Source organism: Xenopus laevis, chromosome 3S (genome assembly GCF_017654675.1).
Source record: "Xenopus laevis strain J_2021 chromosome 3S, Xenopus_laevis_v10.1, whole genome shotgun sequence".
In the NCBI taxonomy this organism is placed as follows: Eukaryota; Metazoa; Chordata; class Amphibia; order Anura; family Pipidae; genus Xenopus; species Xenopus laevis.
Window position 1 is genome coordinate 33,659,626 of NC_054376.1, and position 18,560 is coordinate 33,678,185.

At 39.0% G+C, this 18,560-nt stretch overlaps 1 protein-coding gene across 1 annotated transcript in view; it reads left to right on the plus strand.

Annotated features, from left to right (window-relative positions):
• unc5d.S (unc-5 netrin receptor D S homeolog) overlaps nt 1-18,560 on the plus strand; it is a 301,388-nt gene that overhangs the window by 210,205 nt on the left and 72,623 nt on the right. Inside the window, exons 10-11 of the mRNA XM_041587754.1 lie at nt 532-909; nt 15,866-15,950. Of these exons, the coding sequence (XP_041443688.1) occupies nt 532-909; nt 15,866-15,950 (463 nt within the window). The remainder of the gene's footprint in view (nt 1-531; nt 910-15,865; nt 15,951-18,560) is intronic.

The following is an 18,560-nucleotide window of genomic DNA, read 5'->3' on the forward strand; positions in this document are numbered from 1 at the left end:
CCTCATTAAGAAAATAAGCTTGTTACATGACTTTCTATAGCAATGTGGAAGAATAAATAAAATATTATGCTTCAGAAAGCCTTGAGGCAAAGGATAAAAATGAAAACATAGACCCCTCCTCAAACAAAAGTACATCAACTGTTGCATTCCCAGGAGAAAGCAGGAGTCCTGGGACAATTTAACTCCAATGGTGCTTTTTCGGTTTTCATATATATTTTTAGTGATGAGCGAAATTTGCTGCAAGTAAAAAAAATTGTAGCCCATACACTTCAAAGTATTTTGTTAATTTTTTGTCGTTTCACGAATTTTCAGCAAAGCGAAATGGGTCCGATTCGCCAATCACTATTAATTATTTTTCTGATTGTGTTCACCTCCACTGCAGAATATTCTGGTGCATTATAAATGAGTGATAATAATTAATGAGGCTTATAACATAGCAGCTGACAATCATATTTACATAAGGAGCAATGCTTTACTGGTTTTAGTTAAGTAATTTTTATTAGTGCCTTCATGTCTGCCTCCTTCTTGCAGGTAACTCTCTTCTTCTGAATTCGTCTCTCCAGCCTGATCTAACAGTGAGCAGAACCTATAGTGGCCCAATCTGCTTTCAAGATCCAATGGACAAAGAGCTGATAACAGAGTCTTCAATATTTAACCCTCTTACAGACATCAAGGTGAAAGTTCAGAGTTCCTTCATGGTGTCTCTGGGAGTAACTGAAAGGCCTGATTTCCATGGAAAGACAATTTCTGGGTCATTTCCTCATGGTAATAACAGGTGTTTTGGGACATTGCATAGCAGGAACAAACTGCCCTACATCCAGAATCTCTCATCTATTTCATCCAAGCCAGAAATGAGAGCCAGTGGACATTTTGGCCATCAAGGAGGACGCTTAGTAGTGCCAAATACAGGTAAATCTTTTAAAATCTTTTACAAGATATACTGTAAATTGGTTTAATTTCCTAAAATCAGAACCTGTAAAACCTGAGTAGAGCATTGTTACATCTAGCCCACTGCCACTTGGAAAACCTTTTATAACTTTCTGGCGTTATTTGAAAGCATGAGGCACCAGCAACCCATTAAGAGCCAGGTTAACCATTACAACCACCAGCTAAAATAGTCCACAAAATAACACTTTGTTTGGGGAGAGGTTCTTTTTCATTTGTTTGCAAAGCAGGAGGGATTCTGGGAGAATTGCTCAGGATTGCTCCTAAAATTCCCATTTACATGAAATAGCCTCAAGATTAACGTCACCCACTGGGTTTTAAAGTACAGCCATGGCAGTATGCTGATCTCATTCCCAACCAGACCAGTGTTACCCTTTATCTAGGCTCATCAGTGTAGGGTTTATCTGATCAGCACAAAAAAGCCTTGGTTGCAGAGCTGCCACTCACAATGGTGTACAAAGCAAAGCAAAGAATGAGGGCCCAGAATCACTGCTAAAATTTCCATTTACTTAGAAGACAATTAAGGCCAAACCACACCCAATAGGTTTTAAAGCACAGCCATGTAAATGGAAAAGGAGTGATTCAGACAGATGTACCTGTAGGCACTTCATGTACTAATCTTACTTTTGATATTAAATGAATCAACAGAAGTGCCCTGCATATAACTATTGAAGGATTTTAAACTACAGGCCAGCAAAATATGGTCTTTGTTTTTCAGTGTTTTATTAATTGTTCTTAAAAAACTGCCTTCTTAATAACTTTAATAAAGTGGGAAGTAGGACATTTGCCTGGCAGTATAATGCTTATTTTTATGGCCAGGATATGCTTACTCTGCAAAAGTCTTCAACATAGATGGTAGCCCCTACACTGTCAAGGTGAAGAACTGATAGGAACAATGACAACATTTCACTGACACGTCTATGCTGCCAGAAGACTGGGGAGAGCAAGCCTTCCTCTGTATTATTCACCAGCCTATCACTGGCCTTTCAAACTTGTCTCTTGAAATCATGCATCCTGCTCCCATGCATAAACTTGCTGTCAAGAGTGGCTCAGTGCCAGCTCATCTGCTAATTAGTCAGCTCCATTTGCTCCCTTGGGAGATGCAGATCCCGCACAGCAAATCCTCCATGGCAACCATAACTTGGTTGTGTTCTACTTCAGTATAGGGATGTAGCGAACTGTTCGCCGGCGAACTAGTTCGCGCGAACTTCGACTGTTCGCGTCCGCCGCAAGTTCGCGAACGTCGCGCGACGTTCGCCAATAGGCGTTCGCGTCAAAATCGGTCGCCCATTCGACCATTCGATCGCTAAAATCGAACGATTTTCGTTCGATTCGAACGAAAATCGTTCGATCGAACGATTAAAATCCTTCGATCGTTCGAATCGAACGATTTTCGGATGATCGAAGTTCGCGAACAGTTCGCGAACAGTTCGCAAATTATGCCGGTGTTCGCGAACGGCGTTCGCGAACACATCGGCGGCGGTTCGCTACATCCCTACTTCAGTATTGTTTGCTCAATTCCCGGACACTTTGCTAAAATCACTCAACATTGGGGTCACAGAGATATCGGCCAATTATTTGAGCAGAAATGTTATTCTAATTGCATACAAATATTTTGGTGCACATGTCGGTACACAAATCATAGAGGTGGAGATGCAACCTACGCTGAAGTACAATGTTTCTGTTATAAATAATCTAAATGTCCTTACCTCATAATCCCCCATGGCTCTAAGGTAGAATTAATTTACAACTTTAACTCAAATCTATATTTCTCAACTGAACCTCGTGCTGCGCTATACTTATATACCCAAACTGATACTTAGTATATTTTTCATTCTAAGTGTGGCTTGCTGGGCTTAGTCCATCATATATTATGCTATTCAATACTATATTTTATACATTATTCACTTCTGTTAATAACAATATTTATAATGATTCATAACAGAAAAATAATTGTCTTTTAGAATCCTGCAATTTTGGATGGTGTGAGTATTGGTTAAATATTATTTCCTGGAAGCAACGTTGTTCGTCTCCCATTGTATACTGAGATTTATAGGGTTTTAACAGTATAGTGCTGTTTATGCCTTTTAAATCTAAAGGGACTATACAATCCAAATAAATAAATAAATATAATAATCTACGTATTTTTGAACTGAAAAATATATTTAGTACACAGATTTTGTAAACCACTTTGTAAACCACATGTCAATTTTACTTTCCACCTATTGACATGCTTTTTCTAAAATTATGTTTCCAGTTATTTGTGGTTCTATTTTCTTTCTTATTCCAAAGTGCAGGAGTCCTAACATGTTTTATGGGTGACATGCTACCTTTATAAAAGACTGTACTATAAGAGTGGTAACTGACTATGCCTAAAACTACTTCAGAGTTTTGAAATACACAATCTAGGGGAAAATGGGGACAACCAAGCTAGAAACGGGACATTTTATAAAAACAGTTTAAAAATGTGTTTTCGTGTTCATGAAACTTAAATGACAAGTGAAAAAGTTAATTCACGGTAGTTACTAGACAAGGAGTCTTACATTAAATTACCCCATTGACTCACAAGGTCAGCTGCTAACTGTTCTGAGTGTATACAATGATATACATTGTTTACTTTTCATATTTCTGACACATCATAAGCCAGATGGTCAATAGAAGGCCATTTAAATGCGTTAAGCCCAATGCTTTTGAACTGGACAGACACCCACTGGCTATTTTAGCACTTGTTTTACTAGTATAAAGCTTACCAATCACTTGTTAATTTGGGACTTTATCTGAATTAATGTTCTGTACAACAACAGTTTTATTAGATGACCTGGAAATCCCCCTAGAGACAAGCACTGCTGAAGAACCAGTCCTATTTAGTATGTTTAGCCATTTAAACGACTCTTATTCCTTCAGGGAGCAAGATATGTCACCGAGACAAAGGCTAGTGAATCCAATGCCTCAAGGTATTATTGTTCCCTTTAATTATTTAAGATTGCTAATGGCTAAGGATTTAACCTTCAGTATCCATATGATCATGTTCCTATTGTAAGCGATTCTCTGCTTAATAGCTGGGGGGAATTTACAGTGCTACAGTATTTTACCAGTAATGACTCTTTATTGCTGCAGTAAATATTTTGCTTATGCGTTTCTGTAGACGAGAAGTCCCAAGGGAGTCATGGCGATATTTTGGGGAGGCACATGCCTTCTTGCCTGGCAATCCTTCTATATTTATTGCGTTAATGTGAAATAAGATTTCCTCCAACCCTTTTATTTGAATGAAGTAAAAAGTTAAACAAATGGTGCAGCTCATAACTGTTTGTGCCAATGCTGTAACCCATAGTAACCAATCAGTTTCATTATTTTACCTTCACTAGCCCCCTGTGAAATTAAAGTGAATAAAGAAATGCACTATATGGACATAAATAGCAACACCACTTTTAATTAACGAATTACACTGATAATGAAAAAATAATTTTAATAAAGGGACACAGGGAACCACTCTTTAAAAGCACTCACCAGGTTTGGAGAGGTGACCCAAGAACACTGGCCATAGAAATTCAACTCAGGGAGCAGATAAACCAACAAAAAGAGAACAGGGGTCACCCAGGCCCCATGGGCCACAAAAATCAAAGTAAAAAAATGTTTAGTAAAAATTACAGATCAGTAACTCCAGTAGACCTATGCATTTCATGGCCCCAGGACACATAATCATGGGGCCCAGGGGCATGAAACATTATGGGCCACTGGAGATACGTATCTTGTGGAATCCCTAAGTGCCTGGGGACCCCTGTTCTTTTGTGATTTTCTTATTACATTACCTTGTATCTAAATACCCAGTGATATTATCCTAAGTTTCAGGGTTTTTTTTAAGAATAGATCAGCTGGTCAGGGGTGAGGACATTTTAACTATCAATGCATATACTAAGTTCTCTATGATATACCAGAAATGTAAAACACATTACTTTCTTCAAGATTTTTTGTAGCTAACCAGTGCTAATTACCACCCACAGGAGGATATAACATTGGATCAAAGATTTCTTTGGCAATTTAATACTGTGATAGCTGACAAATTGTCACAATGACCTAAATCTAGTACGCTGCTCACTATTAAAACTCTCTCATTAGAAAATCCAAACATTGGTTTGCTTCAATTAAAACTTGTATGATTGCAGTGCAATAATTCTCTGTCGAAGAGCTAAATAATGATGGGAAGTGTATTTTGAAATTACTGCATTTACCTTTACTTTGTTGATTAATGAAGTGCTCGGGGGGGTTCAATAATCGGCCCTGTTTTGCTGAAATGTGCATCAATTATGATGTTCTTATTGCACAAGTACATTTACCAATCCCTTATTTAAATGACCAGAAAATTACACAAGCAGAGATTGTTTCCAGTGTGTGGACAAGGATTACATATTGATACAATTGATGCTATGGCTGTTATTTCCCTATCAGCTGTTTCAATATGTATGTATGTATATTTTTATTTGTATAGCGCTCCTTGAGGGCAAAGCACTGTACAGCAAAACAATAAATTTGTAGTAACAAATAAGGGGTCACTGCATTAATAAGTAACAATAAGGGGCAGATGTATCAAGGGTCGAATATCGAGGGTTAATTTACCCTTCATATTCGACTGCCGAATTAAAATCCTTCGACTTCGAATATCGAAGTCGAAGGATTTTGCGCAATTCGTTCGATCGAACGATCGAAGGAGTAATCGTTCGATCAAACGATTAAATCCTTTGAATCGAGCGATTCGAAGGATTTTAATCCATCGATCGAAGAATGATCCTTTGATCAGAAAATTGTTAGCAAGCCTATGGGGACCTTCCCCATAGGCTAACATTGGCCTCGGTAGGTTTTAGGTGGCGAACTAGAGGGGTCGAAGAAATTTTTAAAGAGACAGTACTTTGATTATCGAATAGTCGAATATTCGAATGATTTTTAGTTCGAATCGTTCAATTCGAAGCCGAAGGTCGTAGTTGAAGGTCGAAGTAGCCAATTCGATGGTCGAAGTAGCCAAAAAAAACATTCGAAATTCAAACTATTTTTGCTCTATTTCTTCACTCGAACTTAGTGAATGGGCCCCTAAGTGTATTATTAGAAATACAATTCACATAAATATAAAATATAATTACAATACAGATTAAGTGCTCAATGTCAAGGAGACAAAAGCATAGAGGACCCTACCCCATAGGGCTTACAGTCTAAATGGGAGGGGTATTAAAGTGCTGTAGGATTGTAGGTGACACTGTCATACAAGTGCCAGTTCCCAGCTCAAGTGTTATCAAGGTGCTCCCAGAGGTAGTTTTTGAGTTTAGTTCTAAAGACATTGAAGGAGCAGCAAGACTGAAAGTTTTGATGTGGAAAACAGCAGTAGTAGTGGGGATGCAACCAAGCGGTTGCTCTGAGAGGAGCGGAGATTTTGGCCAGGAACTTAGAGAAACAAGAGATGAGATGTAGTTAGGTGCAGAGGAAGGAAGGGCTTTGAAGATTATGAGGAGGAGTTTATAAGTTATTCTTTGTTTTATGGGAAGCCATGATAAGGACTTCAGCAGGGGAGGGGCCTGTACCCTTTGGATGAGAGGAGGAGAATTCTGGCAGCAGTGTTTAATACAGACTGTAGAAGGGAGAGATGGGAATTAGGGAGCTCATTAGTAGAAGGTTACAGTGATCTAGTCGGGATAGGATGAGAGCATCCATGAGTGTCTTGGCTGTAACAGGTGAAAGAAAGGGATGGAAATATTGCATAAGAAAAAGTGACTCTATTGAAGCTGAACTAAGTGGAGAGTAGTGCCATAGATGAACTCCGGTTCGCACAGCTGGGGCACAAAAGATTAGCTTCACTGAGAATTATTTAGGATAAATAAAGTGTCAAAGGTGGATGCCACCCAGTGTGGTATAGAAGTAAAACATGGATGGTGGAGAAATGTATGGCACAAGGATTATAAATCAGGGGAGACAAAAGAATTCAATTTGAGAAGAATAGGAGAAAAATAAAAGATTTGCACTTAATGGTGCATTAAGTGGAGAGGAGGGAAGGGACTATGGAGAGAGAGGGAAAAATGGAGAGCAAAGGGTAAGTTAGCAGGTGATGTGAGAAGGAAGCCAGAACGATACTAAAAAGTTAAAGAGGAAAAGATGCAGAACAATAAATAGGTACATAGAAAGTGAGGGTCAACAAAGGTAAATGATAAAAAGAAAAGGACGTTGGAAAAAAATATGTAATGTCTTGCAATATATTCTATTTATATTCAAGGTTAAACATGTAGAAGGGAAGCTGCTCTAGGTTTGCCTGTGTAACCAGAACAACAACACAGAGTGGATCATACCAACACAGAGTGGATCATACCAACACAGATTACAATACTATGGCCAATATTCCTCATTCATGTCCTATTTCAAATGTATGGCTTCTTACATCAACTATGTACATACTGTATTGAGAGCATCTCAGCAGTCTAAGTATCTGTAATGGGGTATATTTAGTTTTGAACATTAACCACAGGGCTGGGTAAATAGTGCCCTTTGAAAAAAAAAGTGCAATGGACGCCCATTATCAATATATAGAAAACAAACACAGGTTTATTGGATGTATAATGTTGGCTATATGGTAAACGGCGATGTGGAAAACCAATGCTTTATGTAAAAGAAAATTTGAAAATTCCAATGCTTTATTGTAAATGAAAATGTGAAAAATCAATAAAGAGAAAGTTAAAAAAAAAATATATATATATATAGAAAACAATGTAAAAAGGACTGTGGTCAAACTCAATACCAACAGCATTAAGTAGAACTTGGGCATTCACTACAATCAAATCTTTTCCAGTGTCATTATTTTTAGTTGGCTGCTATCATCCACCTGCACAAAAAGTTTTAAATGCGCTCAAAAAACAGAGATGTTAAATCTTTTGTGGAGAGGGTTTCAAATAAGTGACAGAATGAAAATTATAAGAAAGAAGTGTAAAGTCAAATTTTCAAGAATAGGTATAAGTGTTTTTGATTTTGCTGTTAAGGGCTAGTACCCCACCTCCTTCGTGTATCTGAATGCTAAAGCTTAATAAAACAAAAGAGATTATTTAGTGAGGTCGTGGCAGCAAAAGAGTTTCTAAAATCTACCACTGCATGGCAATTATAAGCACATTAACTGCGCATTAAGAACCATTACCGCTTGGAAGCAGAGCACCTTTATAGTTCACGTATCTGGTGTTGAAATCCTCCAGTGCTTGTTTATTTTTTTTTCTCTTGGTTCAAACAAGAAATATGAGACTGGGGAGGATACGGAAGGGATGGGCATTTTAGGGAATGCATATTGCAAGAACAAATAAAGGCAGAGACAGTTAAAGTTTAGAATTTTAAAGCATAAAACTGACTGCAGGTTGTGTATCCTCCTAGTACTCTAATGGCTCTTACAGATGAGTGGTTTTAGCTGCGCTCCCCTGCGTTGTGCTTTCTTCCATTCAGCAGCAGGGGTGCGCAGGTGTAGCCACACTGAATTCTTGTCAATGGGGCTGTACTCACACAGACGCATGTATGCGACGAAGGCAGGTAAAATGCAACATGCTGCGTCCGAACCTATGTTTGGCGCTTACATGCGTTTGTGTGAGTACAGCCCCATTGACAATAATTCAGTCCGTCTACTCCTGCGCTCCCCTGCGGCTGAACCGAAGAAAGCGAAACGCGCTCCCCTGCGGCTGAACCGAAGAAAGCGAAACGCAGGCGAGCACAGGTAAAACCGCTAGTCTGTAAGAGCCCTTAGGCAATTCAAGGGTTACAGCCAGGACCCCTTACTTTCAGTACAGTAATAACAAAGGAATGAATGGACAATAACATGGTTTACTTACCTGAACCAGATACTGGGTTCATTGTAAAGCAAAATGGCAGAGTTATTTCCAATAACTTAACTGTTGTTTAGTAATCTTTTCATATATTTCTGCTTACTGGTAGGTACGGGGTAATAATGGGATCTATAGCTTTCAGGAATTCTAATGCTGTGGCTTATTCATGTACCAATGGTACAGGTGCAATGTAGTTGTATGGTCTACTCATTAGGTTGGTTATTCTTGACTTAAAGTGGATCACCTGCCCCTTACCTTGCCTGAAAAGACTAATTAGAGAATGATGTTTATCTTTAAGCCTATTTAAGGCTACCCACTGTCTCTAACCCCATTCATTCTCAACCTCCTGTCAATAATTCCTCATATAAGTATCCATTTTCTTTTGGTGGGGAAGCCTTCAATGTCTGAAAGATGTTGGATCATAAATAGAAAATTGCAGTTTTAAGAAATAAGGGCCACTCCCTGGAATCCTATGATTCATGGTGCACACAAACAAATTATACATGTTAGGTCATAATGAAAGGACAAAGTTCTGTCTTTGGCTTCCACACTTCTTCCAGTTACAGTTAGAGCTGCAGTATTTCTGGTCAGGTGATAACTGAGGCAGCACACAGATATCTGTCACTTAAGTATTCCTATTGGGGCTATAGTTTTCCTTTAATCTAAAAATTCCTTTGTTTTTTTTAGGTAATACATATTCATAACATAATAATATTCTTCTTCAGGAAGACAAATAATTGCAGCCATTGTTCAGATCAGAATCTTTTTAGAGAGGTAACTTGCAAATAGTCAGGAATGTCATCCACATCGGGATATGCATTTTATATAGTATTTTGCCAGCAGAAAATCACAGAAGCATTATTATGTGTTCTGTTCCCTAGCCAACAAGAGCTGCATGGGGAGATAAAATGGTCAGGTCTGATTTTGTGCAGGTGTCAAAAAGAAAAGAAGGAATCTTGAACAAACTGAAGAGATAACAACACAATCGGAAAAACATCAAGCTGCAGTGAATGTGCGTTCATCGGGGGAGGACCGCAGCAGCTAAAAGTAGCAGAACAGAAAGAACAGACACTTATACCACACAATGGTTAGACAATTTTGTTCCCCTGTGGGTACCAGTGTAATTTTCAGAATGTTGAGTGAGTGGAGAAGAGCACTGGTCAGAAATACAAGTGCAACATTTATTGCAAATAACAGCTCTCCTTTTCTTAGCACAGTGCTAGACAGGGTTGGACTGGACCGGTGGGACACCGGGAAAAAACACGGTGGGCCCCGACCCTCATGGCCCCCCGCCGCGCTGCAATAACAGTTTACGAAACAATATTACTTTGTGAGATGTGGATTATTATTCTTAATGGTGCAAATTGTTTTTATTACATTCCCCCATTGTTTTAAATACTTTTTTCTAAGTTGTTCAGTTTTCTCAGGGTTTGGTGAAACACAAGGGTGTATCCTAATAATTGACAGCTGTGCACAGGCACTTTCATAGCTTGGAATATAAACTTTGTTTAAACAACAACCTTTTATGTTGCAATCTGCACAGACTGGTATGTACATCATATATAAATCATATATTAAATATGTTTGTTGTGTACCTACAGTATATCCAATTGTATTAATATATTTCTTAGATTTGCTGCTTATATATAGGGATGAGTGAATCTGAAAAAGTCAATAGGTGTCAACATTTTATTTTACACACACAACAATTTTTCTCACTCCAAATGCATTAAAGTTACTGAGCATTTTTCTTGTGGAGACTTTTTTGTCTGTGTGATTTTTTTTTTCTTGGAGACTTTTTTTGTCTCAGTGATTTTTTTGTCCAAGTCAATGGGTGTTTTTTTGTCTCACCAACAATTGTCTTGGCGACTATTTTGTCGCGGCGAATCCATGCCTGTTGAAAAAATTCACTCATCACTACTTATATGCCAAAAAAGGAGAGATATAAATGGTATTTGTTAAACAAGATTAAAACTATTCTAATGTCCTGGCAGAAGAGTAACTGCTAACCAATACTATACAGTATGGGGCCCATTCAGGCCCGGATTTGCGGCAAGGCCGCATAGGCCCGGGCCTAGGGTGGCAAAAAAATAGGGGCGGCATGCCGCCCAGCGCATTATGGGGACGTGTGCGTCCCCATTCAACTACAGCAGCTGCGCCAGCGTTTTTTTCGCCGGCGCGCTGGGAAGGGGAGGTGAGGTGGGCGCTAGGACCGCGCAGCCGCCTGGTCGGACCGCGCGGCCTAGGGGCGGCCGTCAATTACTTAGTTTGAGTGAAGGAATAGAGGAAAAATAGTTCGAATTTCGAATGGTCGAATATGGCTACTTCGACCATCGAATGGGCTACTTCGACCTTTGACTACTTTGACCTTCGACTTCGAATCAAACGATTCAAACTAAAAATCGTTCGACTATCCAATAGTCGAAGTACTATCTCTTTAAAAAGTTCTTCGACCCCCTAGTTCGCCACCTAAAGCCTACCGAGGCCAATGTTAGCCTATGGGGAAGGTCCCCATATGCTTCCTAACAATTTCCTGATCGAAGGAATATCCTTCGATCGATGGATTAAAATCTTTCGAATTGTTAAATTCGAAGGATTTAATTGTTCGATCGAAAGATTATTCCTTCGATCGTCAGATCGTAGGAATATCGCAAAATCCTTCGACTTCGATATTCGAAGTCGAAGGATTTTACTTCGACGGTCGAATATCGAGGGTTAATTAACCCTCGGTATTCAACCATAGGTAAATGTGCCCTATGTGTCAGTTCTCTCTTATTGGACAATGTTTTCTACAGATCCTAACATGTTTTCTGTGAAGTATGTAACAATTTAATTTCCAGTAGATCTTCTGGGTTACTCTTCTCTGACAATAGCTCTGACATAATCTACATTTTTTTTGCCAATGGGATTCCAGTTTTTTCAGCTCCTTTCAGATTGTGCCATGTTCTTTTCAGTGCGGCCCGAATAATATCATTTTTCTCTTGCCATGAAAGAAAAAACAAATAGTAAGATACTGACCATAGTGATCTCTTTATCTTTCTTCGGCATGCAATGTTGTTTCCCTAGTTATCTGCAAAATGTACGCTTGGCGGCCCAAGGCACCGTTGAATTAGGCTACTGGCGGCTAAAAAGAAATAAATAAAATGTTTCATCTGCTACAAAATGTGAGATTATGTCATTCAGTTATATGGGTGATTTATAACATTGATTGCAGGCACTACATAATAGTTTCTATTTTTCCTAAGAACATACTGTAATAGTCCATTCGCTAAATGACTTCAGGCTTCTTATAGGAAATTATTTGACACTCTTTTTTTTGTTCAGATTTCCTTGGATTTTGACAAGATTTAACTTGCTGTTAAGGTGCTGGTGACACTAGTTTTCAGGTTTGACCAATAGGGCAAGTATAAAATTACCTTGTCTGAGCATAATATCTGAACATAAATGACAGATCCACCAAATGACCACCCTGTGCTTTAGCAGAAGTATAGATATATCTTTTTCTTGGCCTTTTAAAATCCCATGAGTTACTGCTTTATTGCATTCAACTCTACTGGATTGATTCCCTTAGCACTGGCCTGTGACTGCCTCTCTTAATAATTATACATTTGTTTTGTATTCATAGCTGGCTTAAAGTTTTGAAAGTAAAGGATTATGTACCACTGAGTAAAATTTGATGTAGTCTGTGCATGGCAATGGACCTTCAAGTAAGGCTTGTAATGAAAGTTTAGCAGTATAGAATAGGTCTGTTGCATATAAAACTGTTTTAAGCAAAACATTAGTAAGACATAATTTATGAGCAGGACAAGGTGTAAAAGTGAAAAAAAATCTGCTCCAAAAGTGCTCTCAAAAAGCAAGCTCACAGACCTGCATTTGGCATTACTGGTGCATCTGGGGCAAGTTGGGAGAGGTACATAAACATACTGTACTGGCACACTCCCAGCCAGGGCACCCTCTGAGCCTTTAGGTTTTTCTAATTGACCTGGAACTTATTCATAAGTTAACAAGTTATTCATACACACTTCTCTGGAAATTCTCTCATGATTCCCCCCACACACACACTCACACAGTGTGTCTCTCTGAAGCTTCCAGAACCCCTTTCATACAGAAGTGCACAGACGGAGTGTCATTAGCCATTGATAGGTGCCTCTTCTCCCCAATGACTCTTCCTTTCTTCGGTGTCTATATACAGTGCCCAAGCTTCCACTGGACTGCCGCTCACAATGGTCCCACTAAGTTGCCACTAACCTAGTCCCTACACACTATCTTCCTTATCTGGAGCACAATCACCCCGGGGCAGTACCCCAAGTCTAAACTCCCCATCAGGAAGCAGACTGTTCTGCTAGCTAGCTTTATCTGACTCCTAGAGCGAGCTCCTTGCAATCATTACCTGTGTATTCCTAGCAAGGATCTGGTACCCACCTAGTCTTGCTCAATAATGTCTGACTCTTGTGGATGGTTTTTGGACAAAGAGGGAGTACCTCAGCAAGGCTTCTGTGGGGAATTCTCATACAGGCCAACCTTTTGGGTTGGTGCCTTCTACTGTCTAGTATGAATATTGCCATAACTATTTACATTAATTAAAAAAAAAATGTTACCTTCTTACACCTAACTAGCATGTCATTCAGATGCAGAAGTTAGATAGTGCTAGCAGGTGCAGCCAAAGCAGTGCTGAACTTACTGCTAGAAGTATGAATTTTCAGTTTCAGTGCTAGGTGCAGAGTGCAATCAATCCATAGGTGCAAGTGCTTTTAAAATAAGCACATTTGCTCCCTTTAGTGCCCTTGTACTTGTCTGATGCCTGTAGTCTTACCATCTTTTTGCCGCCCTTTCTTGTCCAAGTTTTTTATGCTGGCGTGCAGAATTTGCTGAAGTTTAGTGGAATCCTTTGTTCCCTCTATATGTTTCTTGTTTCCTGTGCCACTAAACTTTTGTGATTGAAACCAAAAAGTACAACTTGTACTTCATTGGTCAGCAGTACTTGTTTCCAAAAGGCTTGCCTAGATGCTGTTTTGCATACCTCAGATGTTATTTTTTGTAATGAGGTTGCAGGTGAGGCTTCTTCCTGATAACTCTTCCATGCAGATCAATGCTGTGTGGTGGAGTGAAGAAACCCTCCTCTTGCATCAGCTTTATCTATATCCTCTGCAAGCTTATGATGGTTTGCCTTTGCCTCCCAGATCTTGCCTTGACTCCACAATTCCCCTTAACTGTCACTTGATGACATTATGAAAAGTGGAAATTATGAGCTGGAATTGTTTTGCAGTCTTTTCATGGCTTTTCCCTGCTTTATAGACATCAATTAACTCCATTTTTAGATCACTCAGCAGAGGATCCCATGTTGTTGCATGACAGCCTAAAGTTTGGCAAATGCCAACCTGTAATTAAGGTGTAATGAGGTAATTAGGGTCAACAGTGTTTATCACCAGACAAATGGTTTCCAATTTCTGGCAAATGCTACAGTTACTGTTTTTTGCTCTTATGTTTTAAATATATAGGAAATATATATTTTAAATGCTGTGAAATAAAATGTATGTGTGCACATACAAATAAATGTATGATGACTGGTACGTCTTCTATGGGTGTAAAACCTATGTTACAATGAGCATATCTCCTCCCAACCTTCATATGGCATGCACAATTGCCCATGCCTGATTATATGGGTCCTTCCCCCAAATATAAGTTTTAGTCTCTAAACTCATTTGGCAATGTGAACAGATTTAATGTGTTACTTCGTATATCTTTATATAAACCTTTTTTTTATCTTCAACACATGGGGACCCATTCACTAAGTTTGAGTGAAGGAATAGAGGAAAAATAGTTCGAATTTCGAATGGTTTTTTTGGCTACTTCGACCATCGAATTGGCTACTTTGACCTTCGACTTCGACTTCGATTTGAACTAAAAATCGTTCGACTATTCGACTATTTGATAATCTAAGTACTGTCTCTTTAAAAATTTCTTCTCCCCCCTAGTTTGCCACCTAAAACCTACCAAGGCCAATGTTAGCCTATGGGGAAGGTCCCCATAGGCTTGCTAACAATTTTCTGATCGAAGGATAATCCTTCGATCGATGGATTAAAATCCTTCGACAATTATTTCTTCGATTTCTTCGAACGAATTGCGCAAAATCCTTTGACTTCGATATTCGAAAGTGGAAGGATTTTAATTCGACAGTCGAATATCGAGGGTTAATTAACCCTCGATATTCGACCCTTGATACATCTGCCCCATGGTGTTGGATATATTCCATCAGATGAGCCTATTAATCCCTACACATTAAGCACAATAGATGCTTATACTGAGCCAAAATACAGTAATATGCACCCAGTAGGGTTCTTTTCTAAAAGACCATCCCAAAGCCGTACATTTCAAATCTCTAGCCATTCTTTTTGGCAACACCTATCAACACCTATTTTTTTCACTTTATAGTGTTTAGGAAAATAGAATTTGTGATAATATTTCCCTCATTATATCTTTATGGATCCTAATTAGTACAGGCGGCAAACACCTGACCAGTTGCTGTAGCTTATTAGACCTGCACATACATTGCCCTTTTTAATTCATTACCCAAAAGGCATATCATTTGAATGAACCTTTCTGCGTAAAGAAACTAGTGTGCATTTGTGTTTATGATAATGATTTGTGGTGTTGTTCCTTTCAGTACATTGTGTGGAACCATCAGTATGAGGAGCAGAGATTGCTTGAGTTTGTTTTGACTTGTCAACCTATTTCTAATCAATCTGATTTTTGTTTTACTGTTATAAACATGAGCCACATCCAGAACAAAATTGAATTTCCGACAGCTTGGATATTACTGCCATTTATTTACATGGTGCCCTCTGACTTTTGTTTATTACTTCGGAGATGATTATCAATTTCATTTGAAGAGCTGAAATGAAATGTTCTGCTATGTATCTCTTGCAATAAGAATACACGCCACAATGTTTTAGGGTAATGCACAAAAAAGTCAGACCTTGTCCTGTCTAGTGTCCTCAACATAGAAAGGAGGACATCTTTCTGTGGTCGATGCCTTTACCTGACGAGACCTTCCACTTCTTGACTTGTTTTTTTTTGTTGTTTTGCAGGGGTGAGCCTGTTGATCCCGCACAAAGCTATAGCAGAAGACAACTCATGGGAAATCTTTCTCACAGTCAATCAAGGGGAACCAAGGTAAAGTTTAATATCTATGCATTCAGTAGTTTGTGGAACAAATCCAGGGCAGCAACTTGTCTGCAAAGTTCTTTATTGGGAAGCTGAGTTAAGGTAACTCAGCTTCCCAATAAAGAACTTTGCAGAGAAGTTGCTGCCCTGGATTTGTTCCACAAACTACTGAATGCATTGAACTATTGGGTATTATACACAGAATACCTGTGGAAGAAGCCAACAACGAATTTTGGTGAGCTTGCTCTGAATATTATATTTGAAAGTTTAATATCTAAGTGTTCTTTGGTTCAGGCCAATGCAATGGAGTGATAGATCCTCATATGTAGTGATAGGCGAATTTGCGCCGTTTCGGTTCGCCGAAAAATTTGCAAATTTCGCACGAAATTCGAGAAATGGCGAAAAATTCTCGAAACGGCGCCGGCGTCTCATTTTTTGACGCCGGTGCCCGTTTTTGACGCCGGCGCCCGTTTTTCGACGCCGGCGTCCGTTTTTCGAGAAAAATTTTTTTTGACGCCGGCGAATTTTTACCGCGAATTTTCGCGGGCGTTTCGCAAATTTATTCGCTCGGCGCGAAACGCGCAAATTCACCGCAAATTCGCGCCTGGCGAATAAATTCGCCCATCACTACTCATATGGCTTGTGGGGAGCTGTATAAACTGGAAGTAAATTGTTCTTCATACAACATAGGTTCAAGAGGAAGGACATCATTACAAAGTGACAGCACCAAAAATATGTACCCATCTATTGTTCAGTATCAATATCTTTCTATCATGTAGATGAGCATTGACTCATAATGAGCATTTGTTTTCATAGCTTTCATGATCACTGATAACTGTAACGTTCACTGCGGGAAACCGCTGCAACAGGAGTTGAATTCACACTCGGTAGTGCGTGTGGTGGAAGCCCAGGGAAAAAGCCACAAATACTTGAATCAAGCATGTTGAAATATACAGGGTTTAATGAAACTGAAGAAAAACAGGAACAGGTCAAAAATAAAGTCTTTACCAGGCAGGCAATGAAAAGCTGGAACAAAAACACAGGAACAAGATTCAGGACTTGGAACTAGGAACTTGGAATATCCAGGAACAGATTCAGATTCAGATACAAACAGATTCAAGGTTCAAACAGATTTGCATGTCAGGAACAAACAGAATACAATCAATGACTCAGCCCTGAGCAAGGCTCAGGGCGTGGTTTATAAAGGGCCACTGATTATAGAACACAAAACACATGAGGGTAACAAGAAGGGAGGAGACCAGGGAGGAGACAAACTGGAAACGTAACAAGATACAGATACTATAACAGGATCAGGAACAGCTCCAAGAGCCTCCAGTGGCTCACTTGGTAAATGCACCGACTGTGCACTTAAAGTCCAGCAACCCCAGTCCCAAGTGTTCAAATCCCAGATGGTCCTTACAATAACTAAGATTATTTTTTGGTCAATAAACCCATAGCACACACACAGAATGAGCCTTGTGTAAACTTTTTCATCAACCCAGATCTCAGTGCTAGCCTATTAAAAAATCTCTTACAGGGTTTTTTCGAGTTCAGCACTTTAAAAAAGTTCCCAAATCCAATTTTTTTAATAAGGTATTTCAAGACTAATATTGGTACTGTTTTTGTGTTCGTTTTTAAATCCCTTACTTGAGAAAGAAATAGAATTTAGGGTATTTCTGCAAGGTAATTTCATTATGTAATTACTATAAGACACTTTGCTGAATAAGAGGATTGTCACGCATAATATGTATTGCATTGTAGACCATAGCAGATGGTCAATGTACGTGCCAACCGTAGCTTAACATCTTTAGTGCCGGAGAGATCTCCACAGCATAGTGTCCTTAGTTTGTGCAGAAAAGTGTTACATCCCAGGGAAAAATGTCCATCAGGAATCAGAATATGATTCTGTTAAGTGACAAGGCTGCTGAATCTTGACCTTTGATTTCTCAGAGTCACCTACACGCTGTCTGGATACAGTCACATTCACCTTGGATAATTTCAGTCCTACATAATTTTAATATATCACGAGTGAGTTTCTTCATAACTTTCCATGTGATATTCCCTTGAGACTTCATGCATTGCTGTCAAGCCCATTTTCCCATTAACAAGGACAAGGATTTTTTTTTTACTCATAAAACATAAAAGTGCCCTGAAGAGAAACTTAAAGGGGTTGTTCACTTTCAAACACTTTTTTCAGTTCATTTGTATTCAGATAGTTCACCAGAAATAAAGACTTTTGCCAATTACTTTCTATTTGCAACTGTTTTTCTAATATTGAAGTGATTTTTTTTGTTTTTTTTTTTTACTTTCTAAAGCAGCTCTGGGGGGTGTCACTAATTCTGTATATGTTATATATTGATACATTTGTTATCTTTGCCCCTGCTGAGCAGAATTCTTGAGTTTCATTAAAGGCAGCCGCTGATAGGGTTGATATACTAAGCCACAACTTTTTTTGGTTGAGCTTTTTGTCACCAAAACCCCTAAAAAGTCATGGGGAAAAAAATCAACTTGTACAGGATTTAGTAAGTGACAAAACGGCTACAATTCAGAGCCTGAAAATACTCCAGCAAAAACCTGTTGAAATCATGTAGAAGTCAGTGGCAGATGTCCCTTTTACAA